The 21,429-nt window shown below is 60.0% G+C and overlaps 1 protein-coding gene across 1 annotated transcript in view; it reads right to left on the reverse strand.

Annotated features, from left to right (window-relative positions):
• Positions 1–244: 244 nt before the first annotated feature.
• The window catches only part of OBSCN (obscurin, cytoskeletal calmodulin and titin-interacting RhoGEF), a gene marked incomplete at its 5' end in the record, with an annotated part of 64,885 nt that continues 43,700 nt past the window's right edge, over positions 245–21,429 (reverse strand). Inside the window, 21 exons of the mRNA XM_081036186.1 lie at positions 245–1,995; positions 4,869–4,911; positions 7,905–8,013; positions 8,734–8,863; positions 9,197–9,299; positions 9,585–9,752; positions 14,812–14,925; positions 15,425–15,602; positions 15,727–15,885; positions 15,969–16,133; positions 16,209–16,325; positions 16,622–16,778; positions 17,322–17,495; positions 17,669–17,751; positions 17,863–18,063; positions 18,426–18,565; positions 18,719–18,838; positions 19,873–19,940; positions 20,267–20,339; positions 20,773–20,988; positions 21,234–21,329. Of these exons, the coding sequence (XP_080892312.1) occupies positions 867–1,995; positions 4,869–4,911; positions 7,905–8,013; positions 8,734–8,863; positions 9,197–9,299; positions 9,585–9,752; positions 14,812–14,925; positions 15,425–15,602; positions 15,727–15,885; positions 15,969–16,133; positions 16,209–16,325; positions 16,622–16,778; positions 17,322–17,495; positions 17,669–17,751; positions 17,863–18,063; positions 18,426–18,565; positions 18,719–18,838; positions 19,873–19,940; positions 20,267–20,339; positions 20,773–20,988; positions 21,234–21,329 (3,743 nt within the window). The 3' untranslated portion in view covers positions 245–866. The remainder of the gene's footprint in view (positions 1,996–4,868; positions 4,912–7,904; positions 8,014–8,733; positions 8,864–9,196; positions 9,300–9,584; positions 9,753–14,811; positions 14,926–15,424; positions 15,603–15,726; positions 15,886–15,968; positions 16,134–16,208; positions 16,326–16,621; positions 16,779–17,321; positions 17,496–17,668; positions 17,752–17,862; positions 18,064–18,425; positions 18,566–18,718; positions 18,839–19,872; positions 19,941–20,266; positions 20,340–20,772; positions 20,989–21,233; positions 21,330–21,429) is intronic.

Below are 21,429 nucleotides of genomic sequence, written 5' to 3' on the forward strand. Positions count from 1 at the left end.
GACCTGCTCACCAGTGGCAGGCTGAGAGCCATCACTGTGGCTGGTCACACCATGTGTACCTGTGACCAGCCCCACAGCCCATGTGTGAGCAGGCTGGCCAGGTGAGCTGCCCTGCGTCCACCCAGGGACCCCAGGACAGGCCAGAACCCACCAGTGACTGCCCACTAGTTGTCCCCCAGGGCCAGGTCTAGAGGGCCCTCCTGTCCAAGTTACCAGAGAAGCAAGAAGGAGCAGAACACGGGGCGGGGGTGGTGGTGTGGGAGCCGGTTTATTATCATCATGGGACTGACTGATGGGGGTTGCCCACCCACAGACCCTGGCCCACCTACAGGGAAGGCCTGGGAGGTCTGCAGAGTGAGCCCCAGTGGGCCTCCTGGAGGCTAATAAGAAAAGCGTCCAGGGGGAAGATGTGGTCTTGGGGGAGCCCCCACAGAGAAGGTGGGGGCAGACTGGGCGCAAGGAGGGTCTATGCGGCCGTAAATGGGAGGACCGGCCCAGAGCTGGTCTACCAGTGGCTCTGCCAGCACTTGGTCGTCCAGACTACAGCCCTTCGAAGTGTCCTCAGCTGAAGACCCCACCCTGTGAGGTAGGAAGCGCTGTCTGGGCAGGAAGACGGGTAGCTGGAGCCCTGAGTTGCTGGAGAGTGAGGGGAGGGTCAGAGCATGTATGTCCCAGGGTGCTGGCTTCGTGCCCCAAACCCAGGGTGGCTGTGAAGGAGGTAGGTGCTGGTGCCAGGCAGGGTCCTAAGCCCCAAGGCCATGCCCCTCTCTGTTGCTCGTGCAGCCACAGCAGCCATCTCAGGGGTGTCCTGGCCCCGAGAGACCCTGCTTCAACCCCCAGCTGCCTGCACCCCCATGGTTTCAGCCTCAGCCTTGGGAGGGGCTGGGGCAGTCGTCCTCATCCGGTCGGATGTGCAGGGTGACCGGCTCACCCACTGTCCCAAAGCTGACTGTGTGGGTGGAAACCTCCGTTTTGAAGCTGCTCTGGCCACTGTCCGAAGAACGCTGGACCTGTGTGCAGAAGGGTGGCTTCCAGGACGCAGTGCCTCCAGGCCGAGCCTCCCGCACACAGAAGGAGACTGAGGGGCCGAGGTCCTGGGGCCTCGACCGAGCCGTCTCCCTGGGCAGGCAGCTGAAGAAGGCCGGCGGGCCTTGGGGTGCTGGTGGGCGCCCCACATTGAGCAGGATGGGCCGCCCCACGGTGGGCTCGCTGATCTCTCTCTGGAGCACTGAGACTTCACAGGGCGGGTCATCCGAAGCACTGGGCATAGCGATTCCGCAGCCGAAGGTCTCCCCTTCCTGGGGCACGTAATCCTCCAGGTCTGCCAGCGTCAACGCCCGGCCATCGTGCTTGAGGATCTTGGGGTCACAGCCCCAAAGGTCATGGGCACCCCGGGGCTCCTCCATCAGGTGGGCACTGCTCCCTTCCTCCAGGGGGGCCTCCTCTTCAGTGCCCTCTGGAGGGGACAGCTCAGGGGTCTCTGGCCCAGCGTCCACGTGGAAGATGAGGGGCTCGCCGAGGCTGTGCACAGCTCTGCCCTGGGCTGTGGGCTCCGGGGCCAGCAGCTTGTTGTTGGAATTGTTTGTGTTAGGGTCTCCTCTAGGGGTCCCACCAGGCAACGTGAAGAGAAGACCTGCTGAGCTGCTGGGCACCTCTCTGGCTGGAGACACGCCCCTTGGACCTGTTTTCTTCACCCGGACTTCAATGGTCTCCTCGACCTCTACCCACTTGGGCGGGAGCCCAGTGCCCCTGGGCACAGCTGGCATGTGAGCCCCGGGCTCTGTCACATACAGTGTGGGCACAGTGGGCCTCCAGCCTGGCTCCGCCGTGGGCCTTCGGGGCTGACCGGCTGCTGGTGAATATAGCAGCTCAGGGGGCGGCAGGCCTGCCCTGGGTGGGCTGCCAGGACGTCGGGAAGGCGAGCGGGAGGGAGACTTGCTGGGGGACCGGCGGCGGCCACGGGGGCTCTTCACCACGGTGGTGATGGTTTCCTCTCTGCGGGGAGGGGCCGAGAGGAGATGGCACAGAGACCCGCCGCCATCAACACATGCAGTGCCAGTGCGAGATCAGGTTAGTGGATCAGCAGGTAAATGGGGAAACTGCACAAATTCCTACACATGCGTTTGAGCCCAATCTCTGGAAGCCCCAGCCGGAGAACCAAAGAAACAAAGCGTAAAGCCTCATCTGGGCCACCTCGGGCTCTGGCATGCAGACCTCGAAACAAGAGCTGAGGCTTTGCGACATCACCCAGGTGCCTCCAACACCCAAACCGAGTCCAGTGTGCGATGTCCCTGTGGCCCAGTCGACCCTCTCTGCTCACAGCTGTCTTATGGTGAGGATGCCAGGCTTCCTCACAGAGCTAGGATGGCGTATACGGGGCACGGCCCTCCTTGTTCATCCTACCCGTGTTTTGTGCTTCGTATCATGGGGCGGGGGGTGCCCAGGGAGCTCTCAGAGGTCAGGCACATACCTACAGCCTGTGCTCCTGGTCTCTCGGTCTCGGGGGGTGAGGCTAGGCAAGGACAGCTGGCCCTGGCTTTGTGACCTCAGACAAGTCTTTCTCCCTCCTGAGTCCCATCTCCCAAAGTGGGGAGGGGGAAAGAAGAGGAGGCGGAGTCGCGAGGCCGTCTAAGGTGGGTATGTGTGGAGTACTGACCTTGGACCGTGCAGCAGCCCTGGGTGGATGGGGTTGAAAAAGGAGCAAAACTTGCCCGGGGCCAAGACCAGTCGGCCGGCCTGTCCTCTCCCACCCAGCGGCCCTGACCTGGCTGGGTGCTGAGGGTGAGACGAGCAGGGACAGGCTGAGTCACAGCCCTGCTGGGCCCCAGGGCCTGCATTTCCTCTTGGGCTCAGGCAGAGGAACTTGGCATACAGGCAGTGACACTCGGTACTGTTGCCAGTTGCCTGCCGTGACTCAGGCATTCTCTCTTTACAGCTCTGCTTCTGTCTAACTCAGGGCTCTATCCAGGGACAGTTAGTCTCAGGCCTGGGCCCAGAGATGCGTAGTTCACCTCAGGGTGCAGAGCAATGAGAGGTCCTGGCTCCTCCCATCCTCACCTGCCAAAGGCGGAATGCTCTCTCCAGCGAGGGGAAATTGAGGTTTGGACATGTAGCCTACTCAGGGCCACAGGCCTGCCTTCTTGCCTCACACCCAGTCTCAGGGGCATTAGGCATGTCCCTGGGTGGAGCCTGTCCGAATGTCGGGAACCTGGGTCAGGTCCCACTTGCTGGCCTCATGCTGCCCAAATCCCTGCGACGTACAGTGAGTCAGAACTGGGAAGCTAGATCACTCCTAAATGTCCCCACCCCACCCCACGCTGGGCTCACTGCTGCCCCTCTGAGAACACGCGGGCATCGTCTTCTGAGGCCACTGGTGCAGCACATGGGGCTGCCAGGTGGTTTCCTTCTGGTACCCCTGGCTCCCAAGTTCCACTCACTGCGCAGTGGGCCTTTGGTGGGGGTGCTGTGCCAGGCAGCTGCCTCTCAGTTCCTTAAGCTAAGGCGTCCACTCTTCCTTGCAAGGCGCTAGCTCCCTAAGCTTGGAATACACTGGACTTTAGGATGCCTTGAGTCACCTAGTCCAGCCTCCATAGGGAGGAGTCCTCTCTGATGCCTCCCCCAGGGGGCTGCCTGGCCTATCACCCATAGAGTGTGGATAACAACAATGCTCCCTTCATGGATGAAATGAGTTGATCTGTGTAAAGCTCCACCACAGTTACATGCCTCCTGGGATGGGGTGCTCACTGCTGCCTCAGGCAGCCTCATCTATTGTGGGGTGGCAACTTGCTTTGCGGGAGGAGGGAAGAAGTCAAGGAAGAGTTAGTTCAGGATCTTATCAAATGTCTGAAGATGGGATTCTCCAGCAACGTGACCAACTGCAGGCCCCTTAAGAGGTCTGAGGCCCCTGGGGAACTAAGAGTTTGCCCATCCTGGAGCTTCTCAGTCACCTGGCCTTAGGAAACCATAGTCTTCCTTGCCTACTGGCTTTTGCAAGCTCTCCCACCACACCCATCTACACACACCTCCTATTGGAAGTCCTCTCAGGTTATCCAGGTCACAACCAATCCTGCCTTCTGTGGGTTCACCTAGCTTTGGACTTCTTGTATTATTATTACCAACAACCATGTGCCTCGAAGGCACTGAGGGATGAAGAGGGGCAGTGGGCATGGCACTGGGGAAATGGGTCCTCGGCTGGCTTGCAATCACGAATGACTCTGAGGAACCTTCCTCTCTTCCCTGAACTTCAGTTTCTCCATCTTCCAAATGTGAGGGTTGGGCTTGGAGACCTCTGAAGGCTAGAACTGTGCTGTTCACTGTGGTGACACTATTTCAATTAAATGAGTGAAAATTAAATAAAATTTAAAATTCAGTCCTTCAGTCGCTCTAGACATATTCTAAATGCTCACTAGCCACATGGAGCTGTCGTGGGCAGTGTAAATGTGTAACATTTCCATCATGTAGAACTTCTGCTGGACTACAATGCCCTAGATCCTAGGATATTGAAGGTAAAATTCTGCCTCTAGCCCACTGTGGGACACAGCTCTCAGGCCCATATCCACCCTCACTGCTGTGACTCTGGGTCCAAGCCCTGGGTGAGACAGAGTAAGTGTACCCTGCTGAGGCAGTGAGCTGTGGAGAGGGCACTGAGACCCTGGAAGAGAAGCTGTGAAGTGTGAAGGTAGCCATGGTCCCAGGGAAGGTGAATTCCCTGGGAGTAAGGCGCTGGCAGTCTGTGTGGCGAGCAAAGGCGGTGAGGCCAGGTAGTCAGGCAAGCAGGTGGCCAGGCCACACGGTCAAGGTCCAGGGGTTAGTGGGCATGCAGGGGCCACTGCAGTCAGAAGGAGGGTTAGGAACACGCCTGCACTTACATGATGACGGTTTTCTTGGGGACTTTAGTCTCCTGTTCGGTGACTACAAAGAAAACAGTCGGAACAGCGAGGGTTACAGTTCAGCCAGCATTTGAGGCTGAGCTCTCTGAATGGCATGGCAGTGTAGTAACCTGCTCAGCTTAGGAGCGCTGGATCTGAGCCCTGCCTGGTCCTGGGCCCCTATGATGACTATCTCCTCATCTTTGAAGTGAAGGTCATTATGTCTGCCCTGAGTGGTAGGACAACAATGTGTGCCACCTGAGGGTCCTTGTGAGGGGCTTCAGGTGAGGAAGGGCCCTGCCAAAGCTGCCCATACAGAAATCCCAGCTTCTCCTTCAGCCATGTGACCGGGGAGCCCTGCGAATTTGTCAGGCCTAAAGTCTCATTTCTCAGACACCGAAACTGAGGCTGTGGCGGGGCTGCCGGGAGGGATGGCCTATGGCTGCACAGTGAGCCAGCAGCCAAACTGGGGCCAGGATGGCTGCTACCCATCTGAGAGAGGGACAGGGACAGGAAGGAAGGAAGGAAATCCTGAAGCCCAAAGGCACCTCTCCAGGGCAGAATGACTGGAGTCCTGGAGGTGGCACTTCTGAGCTCCATGGCACGAGACCATGAAGTCCTGTTGCAACCTGTGCACGTCTGAGCAAGGTTCTGAGCTCCAAGTGAGCTGGGAAACCTGAGTCTTCCCACAGGAGCATCTAGCTCTCCCTTCCCTGGAGGGACAGGTCCTGTCCCAGAGCCAGGATGGACTCATCTGGGACCAGGCAGCACCTACTCCCAACTGTCCTGAGGCCTTTTACTCTGCAGCTCCTGGCAGGGCCAGGCGTGGCACAGGGATGTCCTCCCAGTCCTGCCCGTCTGGACAGCAGCATTCTACCAGCTGCTAGCCCGCTCACATCTCAACGTCCCCTCACCATCCTGCAGGGAACTGAGGGAGGCCCAGAAAAGCTGCGTGGTGGGGCCCAGGGCACACAGCCTCCTGGCTTCTGGTCTGGGGGATTTTCTGCTTTGCTTCAGATTCACACACAGTAAGGCTTTCCCTTAGACAACCAAGAATATTTTAAACTTGTCTCCCATTATGTATAAGTGAATTCAATGTACTAGCTGCGTCTGTGTGGCACTCAGGAGCCACATTTACATATGCGTGTGTGTGTGTGTGTGTGCGCGTGCATGTGCATGCACAAAGATGTGTGTGCATTTGTGTGTTTGTGCAAACTGTTTCCTGGAGACAGGGCAGCCCAGTGGGAGACAAGGGGACCAGCCCAAATGCCCTGTGTGTTTAAACTAAGCCGGTGCAGAGCCAGCCAGCCTGGTGGTGGCCTGCAGGCAGGCTTGGTGCACAGAGCGGTTGGAGCACCAGGGCTCCGCCCCTCATTCTTCTTGACTGGGGCCTGTCCTGCTGCCCTTGGGGGTGGTGGCAGGCACCTGGGGCTGCTACACTCCTGGCATCTTTGTTCCTGACCGAACTGCTTCCTTACGGGCCCTGGGCCCCGGTGAGTACTGACGACCATGGGAAGGGTGGAGCCGTGCGAAGCAGGGCGCCCGGCCCAGCGCAGTTTCACAAGCGAGGGGCCAGTGCCCACCGCACAGGGCCGGCTGGCTGCGAGGCCACCGGGTTAAAGAAGAAGCAGCAGGACAAGGTTAGGAAGCGGGAGGCGGCGGGCTCCAACTCCAGGGTTTGCGAGGACTGGCCTTCTCCCCGCGTGAGGCACAACACCGTTTCTGGCAACAGTGGTCACCCTTCCTCTGGACCCCGTAGCCGTGGGATGTTGACAGGAAGAGACCCATCATGACAACGAAGTGAATGGCTCTGTAGGACATGCTTGTGTACAGCCAAGAGGGAGTGCCGTGGCCCCGGATCAGCACTTCCCGGGAGATGCCTGCGGCAGGAGTGGAGGTGCCAACGGAGACCACTGGGGCCTTCAGTGGGGACTGGCCCAGCCAGTGCTGGCAGCCCTCTTGGGGATGAGGAACAGGACCCTCGCCCACAAGGGAGGGAGGGGTCTCCGTGAGGGCCCTGGAGGGCCTCAAAGGCCCTGAGGCCAAAGTGCGGGCACCAGGTGGCCCAATTCTGTGAGGACCCAGATGGATGGTGGCACCTGACGGTGGTCCTGGGAGGGACTGGATCCAGCGGCCCAAGAAGCACAGAAACCAACTTTCAGAACTTGGGAGGACACATATTTCAACTGTTCCTACTATGGGGGTTGCTCCCCCAGGTGCTGGCCTAGCCTCTGCGTGCATGTTCCTGGGGGTGGGACGCTCCCCAGCTCCCCAGACAGCCCCCTTCCAGGTAGACAGCTCAGACTGGGGTGGCAGCCTGCCTCGTGAGCCCCCGAAGGCTGCTCTCCCGGACCGAGCAGGCCCAGACAGTTGCCAGGTGCCCTCCCCGCATCTTGGCCATCCCCAATGGGCCCAGCAGGGACCCTGGAGGCGCAGTGCGCATGGAGGGCTGAGGCATATTGCTGCCCTTCACCTCCAGGCCAGGAGCACAACTGTCCCTAAAAAGGCCCATTGTGCAACAGGGTCCTGTCCCTAGGACCCCAGGGTTGGCTGCAGGCCAGCCCCACCCAGTGCGGAGGCATTGGGCCCCTGACACTCACTCGCTCCCTCTCCCAGGAGCCAAGCTTGAATCACATCTACACTCGGCCCTTGAAAGGGGCCCCCTCTTCCCTGGAGTTGTCCTACTGTTCCTCTCATCCCTCCCATGAGGACTCACTGGTCGTTGCCTGGCAAGCTGCCCAGGCCTGGGTCTAGCCTTTATACGCACTCGGTCTTCGCCAGGATGGTGAGCAGGACGTGGGTCCCCAACTCCAGGATTGTCCCTGCAGCCTTGCTGGGGCTGTGAGTTCACGGCCCACCCTCCACTGGCTCACATGCTTGTGCTCCAGTCGGGGACTCTGCAGCCCCTCCACAGCCCTCAGTGTCCCTCCTCCAAAAGACATGCTCTGATTGGAAGGACTGATGATTTCCCCCCACCAGACCTTGCCCAGACGCATGGAAGGTCCAGCCAGGCTGAGGCCTCGTGGCTGCACCTACCTTCCACCACAGCAATGCGTTCCTGGCAGTGCTGCTCCTGGGCCCGAAGTGCTGGGCTCTGTATGGACAGCTCCACGCCGCCCCGCGTCGAGCCCAGCCGATTCACCAACTGCAGGACAAACAGCACAGGCCACTTAGAGCCTGCAGCTCCCCAGCGAACCTGGCTGGAGCTGGGGGGCCCGCACCAGGTGTGTCCCAGAACCCTAGAGCCTGGCCACAGGGTTCCAGCCCACCCATCACATCCCCACAGGGAACCAACCCAGCCCTGTCCAGGAGCTCCGGTGATGCTGGGGACATGCTATCCGCACTGTCCTATGTAGTGGCTTTGTGGGCCCTGAGAACTTGAAGTGGAACCAAATCTTTACCTAGAGTTAACTGATTTAAATTTCAGTCACAATGCCTACCCAGTAGTGACCGAATTGGACAGACTGGGTCCAAGCTGATTTGGGTCTATTTACCTCCCTGGGACCTGCCATGGAGCCAGACCCCACGTGGCTGGCAGCAGCATCATGGTGTGTGCAGAGCCACAGCCGGCACACACCTTCCCCAGGCCACCACGGGCTCCAGCGGGTCCAGTGGAGGACAGAGCAGACACCACTCAGCGCCCCTTTATGGAGTCCTGTTTTCTCATCATGGGTGGTAGGGGACCATGGGCCTGGTGCCCCTCTCTCATCGTGGGTGGTGGGTGACAGTTTCTTGGTGTTCCATCATGGACCCTGGGTGATCTGAACTTGGTGTCCCCTCTTTCATCACGCGTCATAGATGGTGCTGATACGGTTGGGTCCTTGACGCAAGCTCCCCACCCCTCCCCTGCACCCTCCTGCCTCACCTCGCACTCGTAGTAGCCCAGGTCCTGCTTGCTGGCTGCCCGGATCTCCAACACCAGCAGGCCGCTGCGTGGCTCACTCAGGGTCCGGTACTTGCCACCAGGTGTCAGCAGGGCCCCGTCCTTGTACCACCTGAAGTCAACTCGAGTGGTCAGGCAGGACCTGCCCAGATCCCCGGTGCACAGCACCCTCTCTCACTCACCCCAAAGATCCAGGTGACCTTACAGTGCCCACCCTTTTGGATGCCGCTGGCCAAATGTCCAGCCTGGCAATGTCCTCTTTGCTTCAGCGAGGGCTATCAGAACATGTTGGGTCCCCAAGAGGCCCACTTCTCATCAGAAAGGCCGTGCTTTTGTGTCCAGCCCACCCTAACCCAGTGAACATGCTGCCCACCCTCAATTTATAAGAAGAAGGGGTGGTGCTGAGGCAGACCCCCCCACCACCACTTCGTCTGCCCCGGCCCACCTTATCTGAGGGTGTGGGGTGCCTTCAATGGTGCAGGTAACCTGGGTGTCCTCTCCCTCCACAAAAGGCACCGCCCGGACCTTGTTCACAAACCGTGGGGGTACTGTCGGGGCCACGAGGGAGAGACACAGAGAGAGATGGGAAGAGATACAGAGAGAGACAGGGAGGGAAGGAGAGGGAGATAAAGAGATGGAAAGGTAGAGAGACAGAGGGACACAGACACAGAAAGAGGCAGTAGCAGGACCCTGTCCCTTCTGATGAGTTGAGCCCCCAGACCTGGGTCAGACATCCCACCACCCGCCAGCATCACCGCATGCCTGCAACCCCACGGGGGATGTGGTGTGGGGGCGTCCGGGTGCCTTACACCTAGCCTCCCTCCCAGGCTCACCCTGCACTAGTATCTTGCCCAGGGTGCTGGCATTGCCAGCAGCACTGGCTGCAAAGCACATGTACTGGCCAGAGTCGACACCGGTCAGGTTGTCCAGGATGAGGGTGCAGGAGCCGTCGGGGTCTTCGATGAGGATGTGGTGAGGGTCCACCTCCACTGGCTTCCCATCTGAAAAGGGAGGGCTGTCACGGAGGGCCCAGTGGGGACAAGAGGCTGTGCCCGCCTGGGGGTCACAGTCACAAGCCCAAGGGGCAGGCAAAACTGCCCACCTGTGGTCTAGCCAGCTAAGCTGACCCAGAGTCCTGGACCCTTATTCAGAACTTCATGTGCACAGCGTGGCCTCTGGAAGGCAGGCTCTTACCTGGAGGTAAGGACCAGGCTGGGGGCCTGAACCCCACAGAAGACATCCTGTTCAGACAACCAGACTCTAAGCCACCTCGCCATCAACTCTGTGACCCCGGGGACCTCCAAGGCACTGACCTGCTAGCAGACATGCCCGGATACCACCCATCTGTTCAATCACCCATCTGAATGCCTAACATCTGCAACTGTAATGTGGTTCTTTCTGGGGCCAGGGATGTGGAGATGTAAACCTTTCCCTTCGAAGAACTCTTTCCTGCATAAATACGTAAAATTTTATAGACGTACACTTTCCAACAGCTTTGCACGTGCTGGGCAATGTGGTTTAAATTACAATGGTTCCTAACCAGCATCTTGCTTTTGATTCACCAGGAACCTTAATGACTTTAAAATATACAAAAAAGCGCCTCCAGCCACCACTCCCTTTTTTTGCCCCCTTTGAACTGAGTTCCAGGAAAGTTATCACTCCCACGGTCTCCGCTGCTTCCTTCCCATTGGCTCCCAAACCCACTCCCCTGGGCTTTCACCTCCCACAAAACAGCTTCTAGTAAGGCTGCCAGGGACATCATCCATCCTACTGTCAGAAAACAGTTCTCCGTGCCCTCCTCGCACTCCTCTGGTCGTCCTGAGCATGACAGTGGTTCCTGGATCTCATGTAAGGAGCCGTCCGGAGATCAGGGCAGCAGGGCCAGAACCGCCTGACCCCTTTCGGCCCACAATGCACCTCTCTCTGGCGGACAGATGGGCAGATGCAGCAGAAGCAGCATAAAAGCCCAGCGCCTCCTAAAACTCAGGGTTCCTCTCTTGTGGTGCAACACACTGCATGCAGCAAGTGAGGGAAGAAGCTGTGCTTTCCTGTGACCAGCAAGTTTTGTCTCCGACCGACTAGAGTCTTGTGTCTGTGTCTGTGGAGCAAGGAATCATCTCAGAGCCTGCATGTCTTCTGATTTGCAGTTTGGCGACAAGAAAGGGACACTGTCAGAGACTGGGGTTCCAGAAGAGAAAGAAGGTGGCCAGTACCAGGACCTGAGGGAGGCCCATGGAACTCGATGGTGGATATGCCGAAACGGTGTGGTCGGCTGGGCGGCAGCAACGCCGCCCCACCTGCTGCCTGTGAACCGAGGAAAACGAAGCAGGTGGCTGCAGCCTTATGTACTGAGAGGGGGTCAGAGACAGACTCCGGGTCGTCGCCGTGGCTGGCTCACTCTCTTCGGAGCTGGGATGCTACGGGTTCAGCCTCAGGTCGCTGGCTCCCCAACTGTGTGGACAGAACCGCTGGCTTGTTTCGCAGCTAATCCACTGTCTTGCCTGCTGGGCCCCCGCCCGAGACCTCTCTGCTCTGCCTCTGGAGGGATCTGCCCTCAACTAGTGTGCCTTGTAACCAGCTTTGGTGCCAGAGCCTCTTGGCACAGGGCAGCTGGCTCCCCTTAAACACACTTCTCTTCCAGCACATGACTCAGACTTTAGCTGAAACAGTCTTTGGGGTGGACAGCGGAGACCTGACCGGCTGGCATGTCTTTACGTGAATCGCCTGTTCCACACTCACTGACTGAGCCGCTGGACTTGTCTGCCTTGCTCTCTGCTGTCTCTGCTCCTTCTGCGTTCAGGGGCCATTTCGCACGTACGGGCCTCTTCCGGAACACCAACAAACGCTTCAGCCCATGTTGGGCCATTGTCAACCCCGATGGGGAGGGGCGGGAGTGAGTGAGAACTGGGGGCATGAGGATGGACACTGAGCACGCACATGTACAGGGTTCTCTTGGAGATGACAGTAAAGGAGCCGATATATGCAGTGGGCCCTGGCGCAGGACACCTCCCTGCACAGGAAAAGCCTGCAAGAAGCCGTCGGTGGCTGGCATGCCAGCTTGTGGCACCCGGTGGCATCTAGAATGCTGGTGACAGCTGGAGGAGGTGGTCCACAGGGCCGTGTAAGTGTGTTCTGACAGGTGGCCCTGCCTCCTCAGAAACCTTGCTCACACCTCATGGAGAGAGGCTGGAGATGATACCACTGGCCAGGCCACTGAATGCCTTGCTAAGTGGTCACCGTTGTGCAAGCAAAGCCCCGGTAGCCGAGGGGGACAGAGCCCCAGAGAGCGCTGTGCTGTGGCTGTAATGTGAGGGGTCTCAGAGCTGAAACAGCGTCGGCAGCAGTGGTGATGCTACCTGGCTGAGGGTGTCAGCAAGCCCCGCACCTGACGTCGCTGAGCCGGGAAGCGGGTCTTGTTCCATCGCTGCCCCCAGCCCCTCCCGCCTCCCCCGGGCCTCCACTCCTTTAAGAGAAAAATTAGCAGGGGTGGGTGTTAGTCTCCCTGTCTGCTACACCAGGGACCTTGGGCAGGAGGACACGGACCTTCACAGCTCTGCGGGATTCAGGCACCTGGGTCGCACGATGGGATCTCCACAGGGCTCCTCGTGAGCAAGGATAATGTCACCTTGGGGCCAAGTGAGGGGATCCTGTGGCTCCTACCTCCTGGCCCTGATGCTTGATGTGTTTGGAACTCCCTGCCCCACATGTGGGGAGGTGGCCGTTGGAGCTTGTAACTGGCCGGGCCCAGCAGACTGTGCCTTCCCGGGTTGGTGTTCAGAACCCCATGGGGAAAAGGGGGTTCCAGGCTCCTGGATGACGTGAAGCATGCTGGGGCGACAGGAGAGGCTGTGTCCCAATTCAACGGCCCAGCACAGCCAGAGGACAGGACTGTCACTAGCCTGATCCAGTCTCAGCTCCTGTGGCTCCAGCTGGTGTAGACTGGGTGGCTGTCGTGGGTCCACTGCATCCAGGCAGTGACGTCTCTAATACACATCTCCAGTGCCCTCTGCTCCCTGCCGGCTGCCCCAGGGTGGGGGGGGTCAGCACGGGCCTCTGTCCCCGACACTCAGCTCCTCCTGTATGATGACATTTTGCCAGCTGGCAAGTCTGACTGCTGCCTGATGCTGCTCTTCCTGGCCAAGGTCGTTAAGTGCTCACTGACCTTGAGCTGTTGTGAATGGCTTGGCTGTTTGATTTGCCACTTAACAAACTATAGATGGGCTGATGGAAACCCTCCCCTGCCTTCCTTGGGGCGGTGAGGCACACTGCATGGGGTGGACCCCTGTCTTGTGGGTCAGTGCCTCCCGGAGCTATGATGCTGCTTTGGGTCTGCCAGCGGCCGGCTCTGGCCACACCCCATGGCCAAGTGTGTCATGTGTGCCACCTACAGTTTGATCACTGTGTCAACATGAGCTGACCGTGCAGCTGCCACTAGCTTCTTCCACTCACTGGACGCAGCTGTCCCAGACGGTTCATCCCTTCCAGGGTCTCCCAGATAATAGCCAGGGTGGAAGAGCCCAAGGACTGTCCAGCACAGTTGGGAACCTGGGATCCTTCCCTGACTGCCTGGGCAAGGTCCTTCTTTCCCCTCAGATGCAGCCGGCTGGCCAGCACATGCCCCTGGTGGCAGCTTGGCAGAAAGGGAGGGCCCGAGGGGCACAGAGTCACTTCTGGATGACTTCTATGAATGGGGTCCCTCGGAGCCTGCCCTCCAGGCAAAAGGTCTGGGTGAGGAGGGATGGCGGGAAGGATGGGCTGCGCGGCCTCTGTGCAGGGCAAAGCGGCTGGGAAGGGACTGCCGCAGACCCCAGAATGCGAGCCAGTGGCTTCCCTCCAGATGGAAGACCCCTGCAGCTCTCTCCAGATGCCACTGGGAACCAGATGTGGCATCCAGCAGGTCTGTCCTGTAACTCTGATCATGGGCCATAGGGATGGCCCCTCCTGCGTGTCCCAGCAACACGCCCCTACATGTCTTCTCCAGCCCCATCCTCTGCCCTTCTAAGTAAACAGATGCCCCTGACTGGCTGTGGACAAGCAGGACAGCAAAGACTGGTAGCCCTGGGATGCTTCCTCTAAACGCAGGATTCAACTTGGTTATTCATACTGAATTAGGGACTCAGAGGCCTACCCGTTAGCCCAAGTGTAAGCCCGCTCAGGTGCAGCTTACCTGCCAACCCGGCGGAGGCCTAGCTGCCAGCCGAGTCGACCCCTGACAAAGGTATCCTGACTTACCTGGAGGCCTGAACCACACCAGATGGTTTATGCTAGACTGATTTAACATGGCAGCTTTGGCTCACATGACATCAGGTTGACCTCTGAAGGGGTCGTGACTGAGGTCAGCCACGTGGGTCATCCATGACAATGTGCATGACTGCCAACAGAAACCCTGGACACCAAAGCTGGGTGAGAGTCCCTGGTTGACCACTCTCTGTGTGCTGTCACACATCAAAGCCAGGAGAACAGGTGCTATCCGCACAACTCCACAGGGTGGTGGGGACCCCTTCACCCCACCTGGACCCCACCCCTCACACCTCTTCCTTCTCACTGCAATAAACTGGAACCCTGAGGGGAGTGGCTCTGTTGAGTTCTGAGTCCTTCCAGTGAATCATAGAACCTGAAGGTGTTCGTGGGACCCCCAGCCTCGGTGTTAGAGCGAGGGTGCCCCCTGGGGATCCCAGAACTCTGCAGCTCCCATCACAGTCAGAACAAATCTGAGATCCCACCGCAGCCCTTATTCCTTGCTGTGCCTTATTGGTGCCCTGGGCTCCTGGCTGCCCCTTGGAGCCTTCCAACACGTCTGCCAGGCTACGTTTTCTCTGACTGGTGATCTTGCTCCTAACTTCACATTACTCATTTGTCTCTCTGCTGTCACTTTTCTCCTCCTCTAGAAGGTCAGCCCCTCGGACAGGGTCAATGCAGGGCCCCGTGTGTGCCCTGGTCAGTCTGTCTTTGGTTCGGGAGTGGGCAGCTGGAGCAGGAGGCCTGTCCCTCATGCTTGGCCTCTGACTAGGACCCACCCAGCTTGTGGCAAGGCCAGCATCCCTGCGCTCAGAGGCCTACCTTTGTACCAGCTGACAATGGGCTTCGGCGTGCCTGTCACACGACAGGCCAGCTTGACTGTTTCACCCAGTTCGGCCGTGCAGTCGGCCAGCTCTTCCTCGAAATCCGGGGGGCCTGGGGACACACATACATACCCAGGCCCTGAGTGCTTAGCTGTGCCCTCAGTGCACCCCTGGCAGGGACAGAAGCCCAATTGAGGGCATGGTTGTTACGGACACTGCCCTTTGCAACGTTGGAGGCAGGCTGGGTATTACTGGGGGGGAGGGGTGGGAAGTGTGGAGAGTAGGGTGTGTAGAAAGGGGAGCCTTGTTCCCATTCCAGGTGTGGAAGCAGACCCTTCATACCCTGAAGTCTGGGTGTCTGCCCTGTGGCGGGGACCCCTAAGTGAACCCCAAGTTTCACCCACTGTGGTCAGGACCAGCCCCGCACTCCAATTCAGCCCAACAAGAGGCTGAACTGACAGAGGGGAGAGTGAGCCATCTGCCCCAGGAGGCAGCCTTTTCCCTGGTGGCTGCCCAGGCAGGGGCAGGGGCCTGGGTGCCCCCACGCCAGACGGCTGAGCTAAAAGGTTCAGTTCCCATTTCTGGCCTTACTGCCAGGACCAGGCACTCACGCCAGATGGGCAGGGCCAGGCGCTGCTGGATGCCACAGATCTCCTTCACCCAGGCGTTCTTGGTGATGACAGTCCGCGCCTGCAGCAGGTACTTGCGCACTGAGTCCTCCCGCTCGTGCCACACCTCAAAGGCACGGTCATCGCCCTCCACCTGCTCATTCAGGTCGATGCTGCTCAGCTGTGGGTGGAGGACGAGGGCTGACCGTCTGAGATACGGCCAGAAGACCAGCCGAGGCCTCCTCCTGCCCACACGTCCTGCAGGGCCCCTCTGCCCACCTGGGACCCAGACACTGCCCACACACCTTCATCATGTTCCGGAACACGTAGCTGAAGGTGTCGGTGCGCGAGTCCCGCTTGGGCTTGCAGACCACCAGGTGGTGTCGGAACAGGAAGACGTGGCGGTGGTGGCCCTTCCAGGGCATGCGCGCGCCCGGCGCTCCCTCCCACACGACGAAGTGGCCCTGGGGGAATGGTGGGCACTCACTCAGCCTGGGAAGCAGCCCCCCACGGCCCCACGGCCCGCCCTGCATGGCATCCCCCAGACCTGGCGGATGGGCTCGCCCAGGGCCTCCAGGGTGCCCGGGTAGTTCTCCATGAGCGACACGTGCAGCTGGTTCTCGGCGCGCTGCGGCAGGGCCGACACCACCGCATAGGCCTGCTCCAGCAGTGCGCAGTTCTGCCGGTTCCGCGCCTTGTTGCGGATCAGCTCCTGGGGAGACAGCGAGTCAGGGGAGACTGCTAGCCATGGGACCCGTGGGGTGAGGGGCGAGGGGCAGCTACTGACCTTCAGCAGGGCCTGGTACTGCTGGACCCGCTGCACCGGCTGCTCCAGGAAGTGCTGTAGCGGTGGCGGGGGTGGCTGTGAGGGGTCGGCCGCAGACAGCACCTCCTCTGTGTATTTCTGCGGGAACAGAAGGGTGGGTTTCAGGGCAGGAGGACAAGGCCCTCAGATGGCCCACATCACCCAGGGTGTCACCCAGAGCCCAAGAGCACTCACACAGCCTTTACTCCCTGGGTGGGCCTCACCCACACCCCAGTGATGGCAGGTTACTCATGGGTGAGCAGAGCTTCAGGGCCTCTGCCTGCTTTGCTCACTAAGGCACGGCCCAGGGGCCTGGGCAGGCTATGGGGGCTGGGCAGGGTCAGGGGAGATGACCTTGCAGATGGGAGCCAGTGTTAGCCGGGAGAGAGAGGTACCTTGTAGAACTCCTGCACGGCCGTGCTGACCACCACCGACTCGGCCTGCACTCGGCCCACCAAGAACTCCAGATACTTCTCGAAGGCCGCCTGGTTCTTGATGAAGCACATGGCCACGTCATCATCTGTGTCACAGCTCTGTAGCTCCTGCAGGAAGCTGTGTGGAGGGAACGTCGTGAGGGCCAGCATCAGGACCCTACCCACAACCCATGATCCAGCCCTCCAGTTTGGGAGGAAACAGGTTCCTGCCAGGGCCTGGTCGCAGTGGCTCCTGGGGAGTGAGAAGGGAGTGTGTTGGGCTGCGGGGTATGCATGTGTGATGTTTGAGGGTGTGCACATGTGTGTAGGCATGCAAAGGAATGCATGCACATGTAGGCATGTGTGCACAAGTACATATGTGCCTATGTACCCCTGTGCCCACTCATGTAAGGGTATGCACAGGTGTGTGTGTGCCCATGGACATGGGCTACAGCAGGTGGGAGCATTGCAGGCACTTCCGTGGGTAAGCCAGCTGCACACGCCTATTTCTGGAGACAACTGTGTCCTCGTACAGGGTGTGGTGCACAACAGGTAAATCAAGTCAGCACCCCCGAGGCCCAGCCCTAGAGGTACACACAGGTGTGTGAGTGTGTGGAGTATGTGGTATGTGTCCACGCACACACACCTGGGGAGCAGCCTCGAGGCCCACCTGCCCACCCACCTGTTGTGGAAATTGCTGAGGTCCTGCACGTTGCGGAAGATGACGGCCTTCTGGCTGGCCACTGCAGTGGGCACGTGGGGACAGCTGTCCAGGTGCCGCATGTGGTGGCCCTGCAGGAACTGCAGGCTGCTAACGAAGGCCTGCTCGGAGCTCAGCAGCTCTTGGATGACAGAGCTGGGGGCAGAGGGTGAGGGGCCAGTTCCGCTGCTGAATGGGCACCTCCTCCCATGTGCAGCCTTGGGCCAGGGAGATGGTGGAGGAGGGCACCCCCACAAGGCCATCACACTGCATGAAGTCGTCAGGCAAAGACCCCAACTCCCCTACAGTCCCGGCCAGTGGCCCCTCACCTCAGCCGTGCCTTGTACTCATCCTCGGACACGGCCTCCCTGGGAAACTCAGGGGCCTCAGTGGGCCCCCACTCGGGTGACAGCTGATGAGGAACAAAGAGGGTTTTAGGTGGTGGGGTTTAGCCCTGCGGGGGTCTGGCTCCCATCCTCATGGGGGGACAATCCCAGGATGTACTCTCTGGCTGGCCAGCTACCTTGAGCCTTTTATCCAAGTAGGCAGGCGACACCCAGCCCTGCCGCGAGGGGCTGGACTTGGTGGGCTTGGTACGCACAAGCCAGCGAAGTGGGTGGGCTGAGTCCAGCACCTCCACGTACTGGCCCTCCCGTAGTGAGATGGCATCCTGCTCAGCCCCCAGGGGCAGGTAGTCAGCCGTGACCACGTAGATGTCAAAGATCTGGGGGGAGAGAATCTGAGTCAGACCCAGAAAGACACCAGCAGGGCCTCCCAAGGCCCCAAGCCACAAGACCCCTGGCATTAAGAAGCGAGGAAGAAACCATCCTGATATTCTGTGAAGTTCTAGAATAGGCACAACCAATCTCTGCTGATGGAAACCCTATTGAGGGGTGCTGGTGGGGCCACCCCAGAAGGTCACGGGGAAGCCTGGGTCATGGTGGTGATGTTGGCTGCTCAGGTGTGCACCCTCAGCCTCCAGCCTGCAACCCGAGGGCTCCCCATTTCCCACCCCATCCCCCTAACTCCTGTTCCCCTTTGCGGACTCCAGGCCCCCCCAGCCCCTTGTTCCCCCCACACGTATACCTCTCCCCGGGAGTCGCCATCCTCTGACTCAGAGGAGGAGTCCTGGACACTGGAGGAGGGGCGCGAGCGGCCATGCCGGGGGGATGCAGATGGGGTCTTGGATTCCTCATCACTGTCACCTCCAGGCACCTGCAACTTGGCTGGGGGCACAGGGATTGGGATACTGGGAAGGGCCAGCTCCTCTCCTGTGCCCCTCCCCACAGGTCTTCAGGGTGCAGGTGGGGAGGGCCCTGACGCTGGGTCACTGTCCCCCCAAGTCACACCCAGGACCTCGCTCTGGGCTGGCTCCTCACCTTGCGTGATCTTGGCCGACACCATCTCCGTGATCTGTGAGGTCAGCTTCTGCAGGAACTCCTCCGTGCCCACCTCAGCCAGGGACAGATGGCCATGGGCCTCAGCTGCCAGGGGCTCTCCTGGGGGCCAGACCCTAACTCAGCCAGCGAGCATTACAGACGAGCCTGAGCTCGGGGTTTCGGGGGAGATGGGGACACACAGGCTCAGGGCTGTGCTGCTGGAAGCAGAGAGGGCTGAGCAGGACGAGGAGCCTTCATGGCTCATGAGTATCTGAGCCAAGGTGTGACCGAGGCGCCACAAATGAAGGGAAGCAGGTCCTGGGCAGAGGGACAGTGGTTAGTCAGGGGACAGCAAGTAGCCAGCGTGGCTGCAGGGTGCTGGGCCTGCACAGCTAAAGGCTGACTGGGTAGAGGCCAGGGTAGAGGAGGAGCTTACAGTTGTTGGGGCCCAACAGGGTTTGTGCCTCTTCCATTCACATTGGCCATTTGGCAGCTGGTCTGTGAAGGGGCTTGGGGGTGGCACAGGGAGCTCAACCAGGCAGTGGGAGGTGAGGGAAGGATCTGGACACTGAAGGCAGGTGGCAGGGCCCAATTTATCTCCCGAGGGTGAGGAGCAGAGCCCAGCAGCTGGGATTAAGGGTGAATGAGGGCTGACTGTGTCGGGTCAGGGGGAGGGAACAAGAGTAGGTACAGGTCAGCTGACAAGTGATCTGAAGGTGGGCGATGGGCATCTGGGGTGCTCGGTTGTCTCCTCTCTACTTCTGTGCAGACTCAATATATTCAATAAAAATAGTTAAAAATACGCCCAGGTGCCAGGATGCCCCATACAGGTGGCCGGGAAGGGGCTGGACATGTGGGGGTCCTCACCCCATCCCTGACTTGGCAGCTGCCTGCCCCACTCCAGGGCTCCACACAGCCTGCTGGACATGAGTGCTGAGTCAAGGGCTGGCTGGCCTTGAAACGAACCAGGGCTCAGAATCAGGCCCACGAGGGGATGTGTGGGAGCCCTGGCCCACAGCGGGGTGAAGGGGCGTGCTGGGTGGTCTGGGGCCAGGCAGCCTAATCCTCACCGCACTCCGCATTGGGGCTTGGCCGTCCCACATCAGGGCTCGGCTGCCCGTGCTGGAGCAGACGTGTATCTGCCCAGCCCGTACCTTTTCTCTGCCCGGCAAGGTTGGCAAAATCTGCAGGTTCTGGCATCTGTGCAGAGATGGCTTGGGTCCTAAAGGGGGCAGGGGTCTCCTGAGGGCCTAGAATGGACCCACCACCCGCACCCTTGGGCAGGAAGAGCATGAGGAAACTTCTGACAGAAAGAGGATCTGGGAACAGCGGGCCGGGTGCCAGTCAGGCCCCAGGGAGCCCTCGCTTTTATAATGGGGAAACTGAGGCCCAGAGAGACAAGGGCTAGCCCAAACCACACTGCCTTCAAGGGGGAGAGCCAGCTGTGGTCCAGCACAGGCCTCCAGCAGTAGCATTGTCCTCCCAAGGGCCAGGGTCCCTATGACACCCCCAACCCCACTACCAGCTCTGGTACCGACCCTCACTCACCCCTGCAGGAAGGTGGAGATGAGGGCCTCCTTCACCCCCGTCGCTTCCCCTGTTGCCCCCACCTCCCTGGGCACTGTAAAGAGAACGGGTAACCACCAGAATGACAACCAGCCTGCTGAGCTGATTCTGGTGAGGACCCTGCCTGAGATGTCCGGGCCACCCTTACCAGGGGCCCTGGGCCTGTCCACCCAGAGCCCCGAGGAAGGGCTGTGCAGGGCATCCCAACTCAGCCCACAGCCAGCCCCCCAGTGCTGTGGGCAGCAATAGGTCTGCACTTCATGCACCAGCCCAGCCCACGAGGGGTTGAGCAGGGCTCATGGAGTCAGGGAGCTGCTCGAGGGTCTCAGCCTGCTGAGCAGAGCCCACAGGGTGGCGGGGAGCTGGCCCCAGGGGTGCTCCTGTCAGACGGGAGAGAGGTCTGGGGAGGGTCCCGGGGTGGGGGCGCATGTCCCCAGAAGGAGGCCCAGCCTCCTCCCATCCCCGCCAGGCCACTCGTGCTCACTTACGGCCAGAAACATGCAGGCTGGCAGAACAGAGGGCCTGGCCAGCAGCACTGGAAGCAATGCAAGTGTAGGTGCCCTGGTGCTGTCGGCCCACATCCAGCAGGACCAAGCTGTGCTGCTGGGCAGAGCTGGCTATCGTGTAGCCCGGCGTGTCCTGGCCGATCCACAGCACCCGCTCTGCCTCCTCCCGCAGCCAGTGCACAGCCGGGGTGGGCAGACCTGGGGCAAGAGTGGATGGCGGGCAGTCAGCCCCACACTGAGAAGGGGGCTCTGGGAGGGGGGGTTGCCTCTTCTCCTCCCTGGGGGTCCTGAATGGGCATAGGCTGCTCTAAGCCCTCCTGGGGTGGAGGGGTCCTGAGTGGGGGAGGGCTGCACTGAGCTTTCCTGGGTGTAGAGGTCCTGGGTGGGGGAGGGGCTGCTCTGAGCCTCCCTGGGGGTCCTCAGTGTGGAGCAGGATGCTTTACCTTCGACCTTCACAGAGAAAGTGATGCTGGAACCCTTCTTCACCTTCTTGGAGGTGAACTTCTCTAGGAATCGGGGTGGCACGAGCTGCTGCACATCTGGGGACACACAGGTGGCTGCTGGTGATTCATGGAGAGCCACAGCCCTGTGTGGTGGGTAGGCTCTGCCCCTCCTCTCAGGTTCCCTCCCCAACCTGGC

The sequence above is a fragment of the Rhinolophus hipposideros genome (assembly GCF_964194185.1).
Source record: "Rhinolophus hipposideros genome assembly, chromosome: 23".
NCBI lineage: Eukaryota > Metazoa > Chordata > Mammalia > Chiroptera > Rhinolophidae > Rhinolophus > Rhinolophus hipposideros.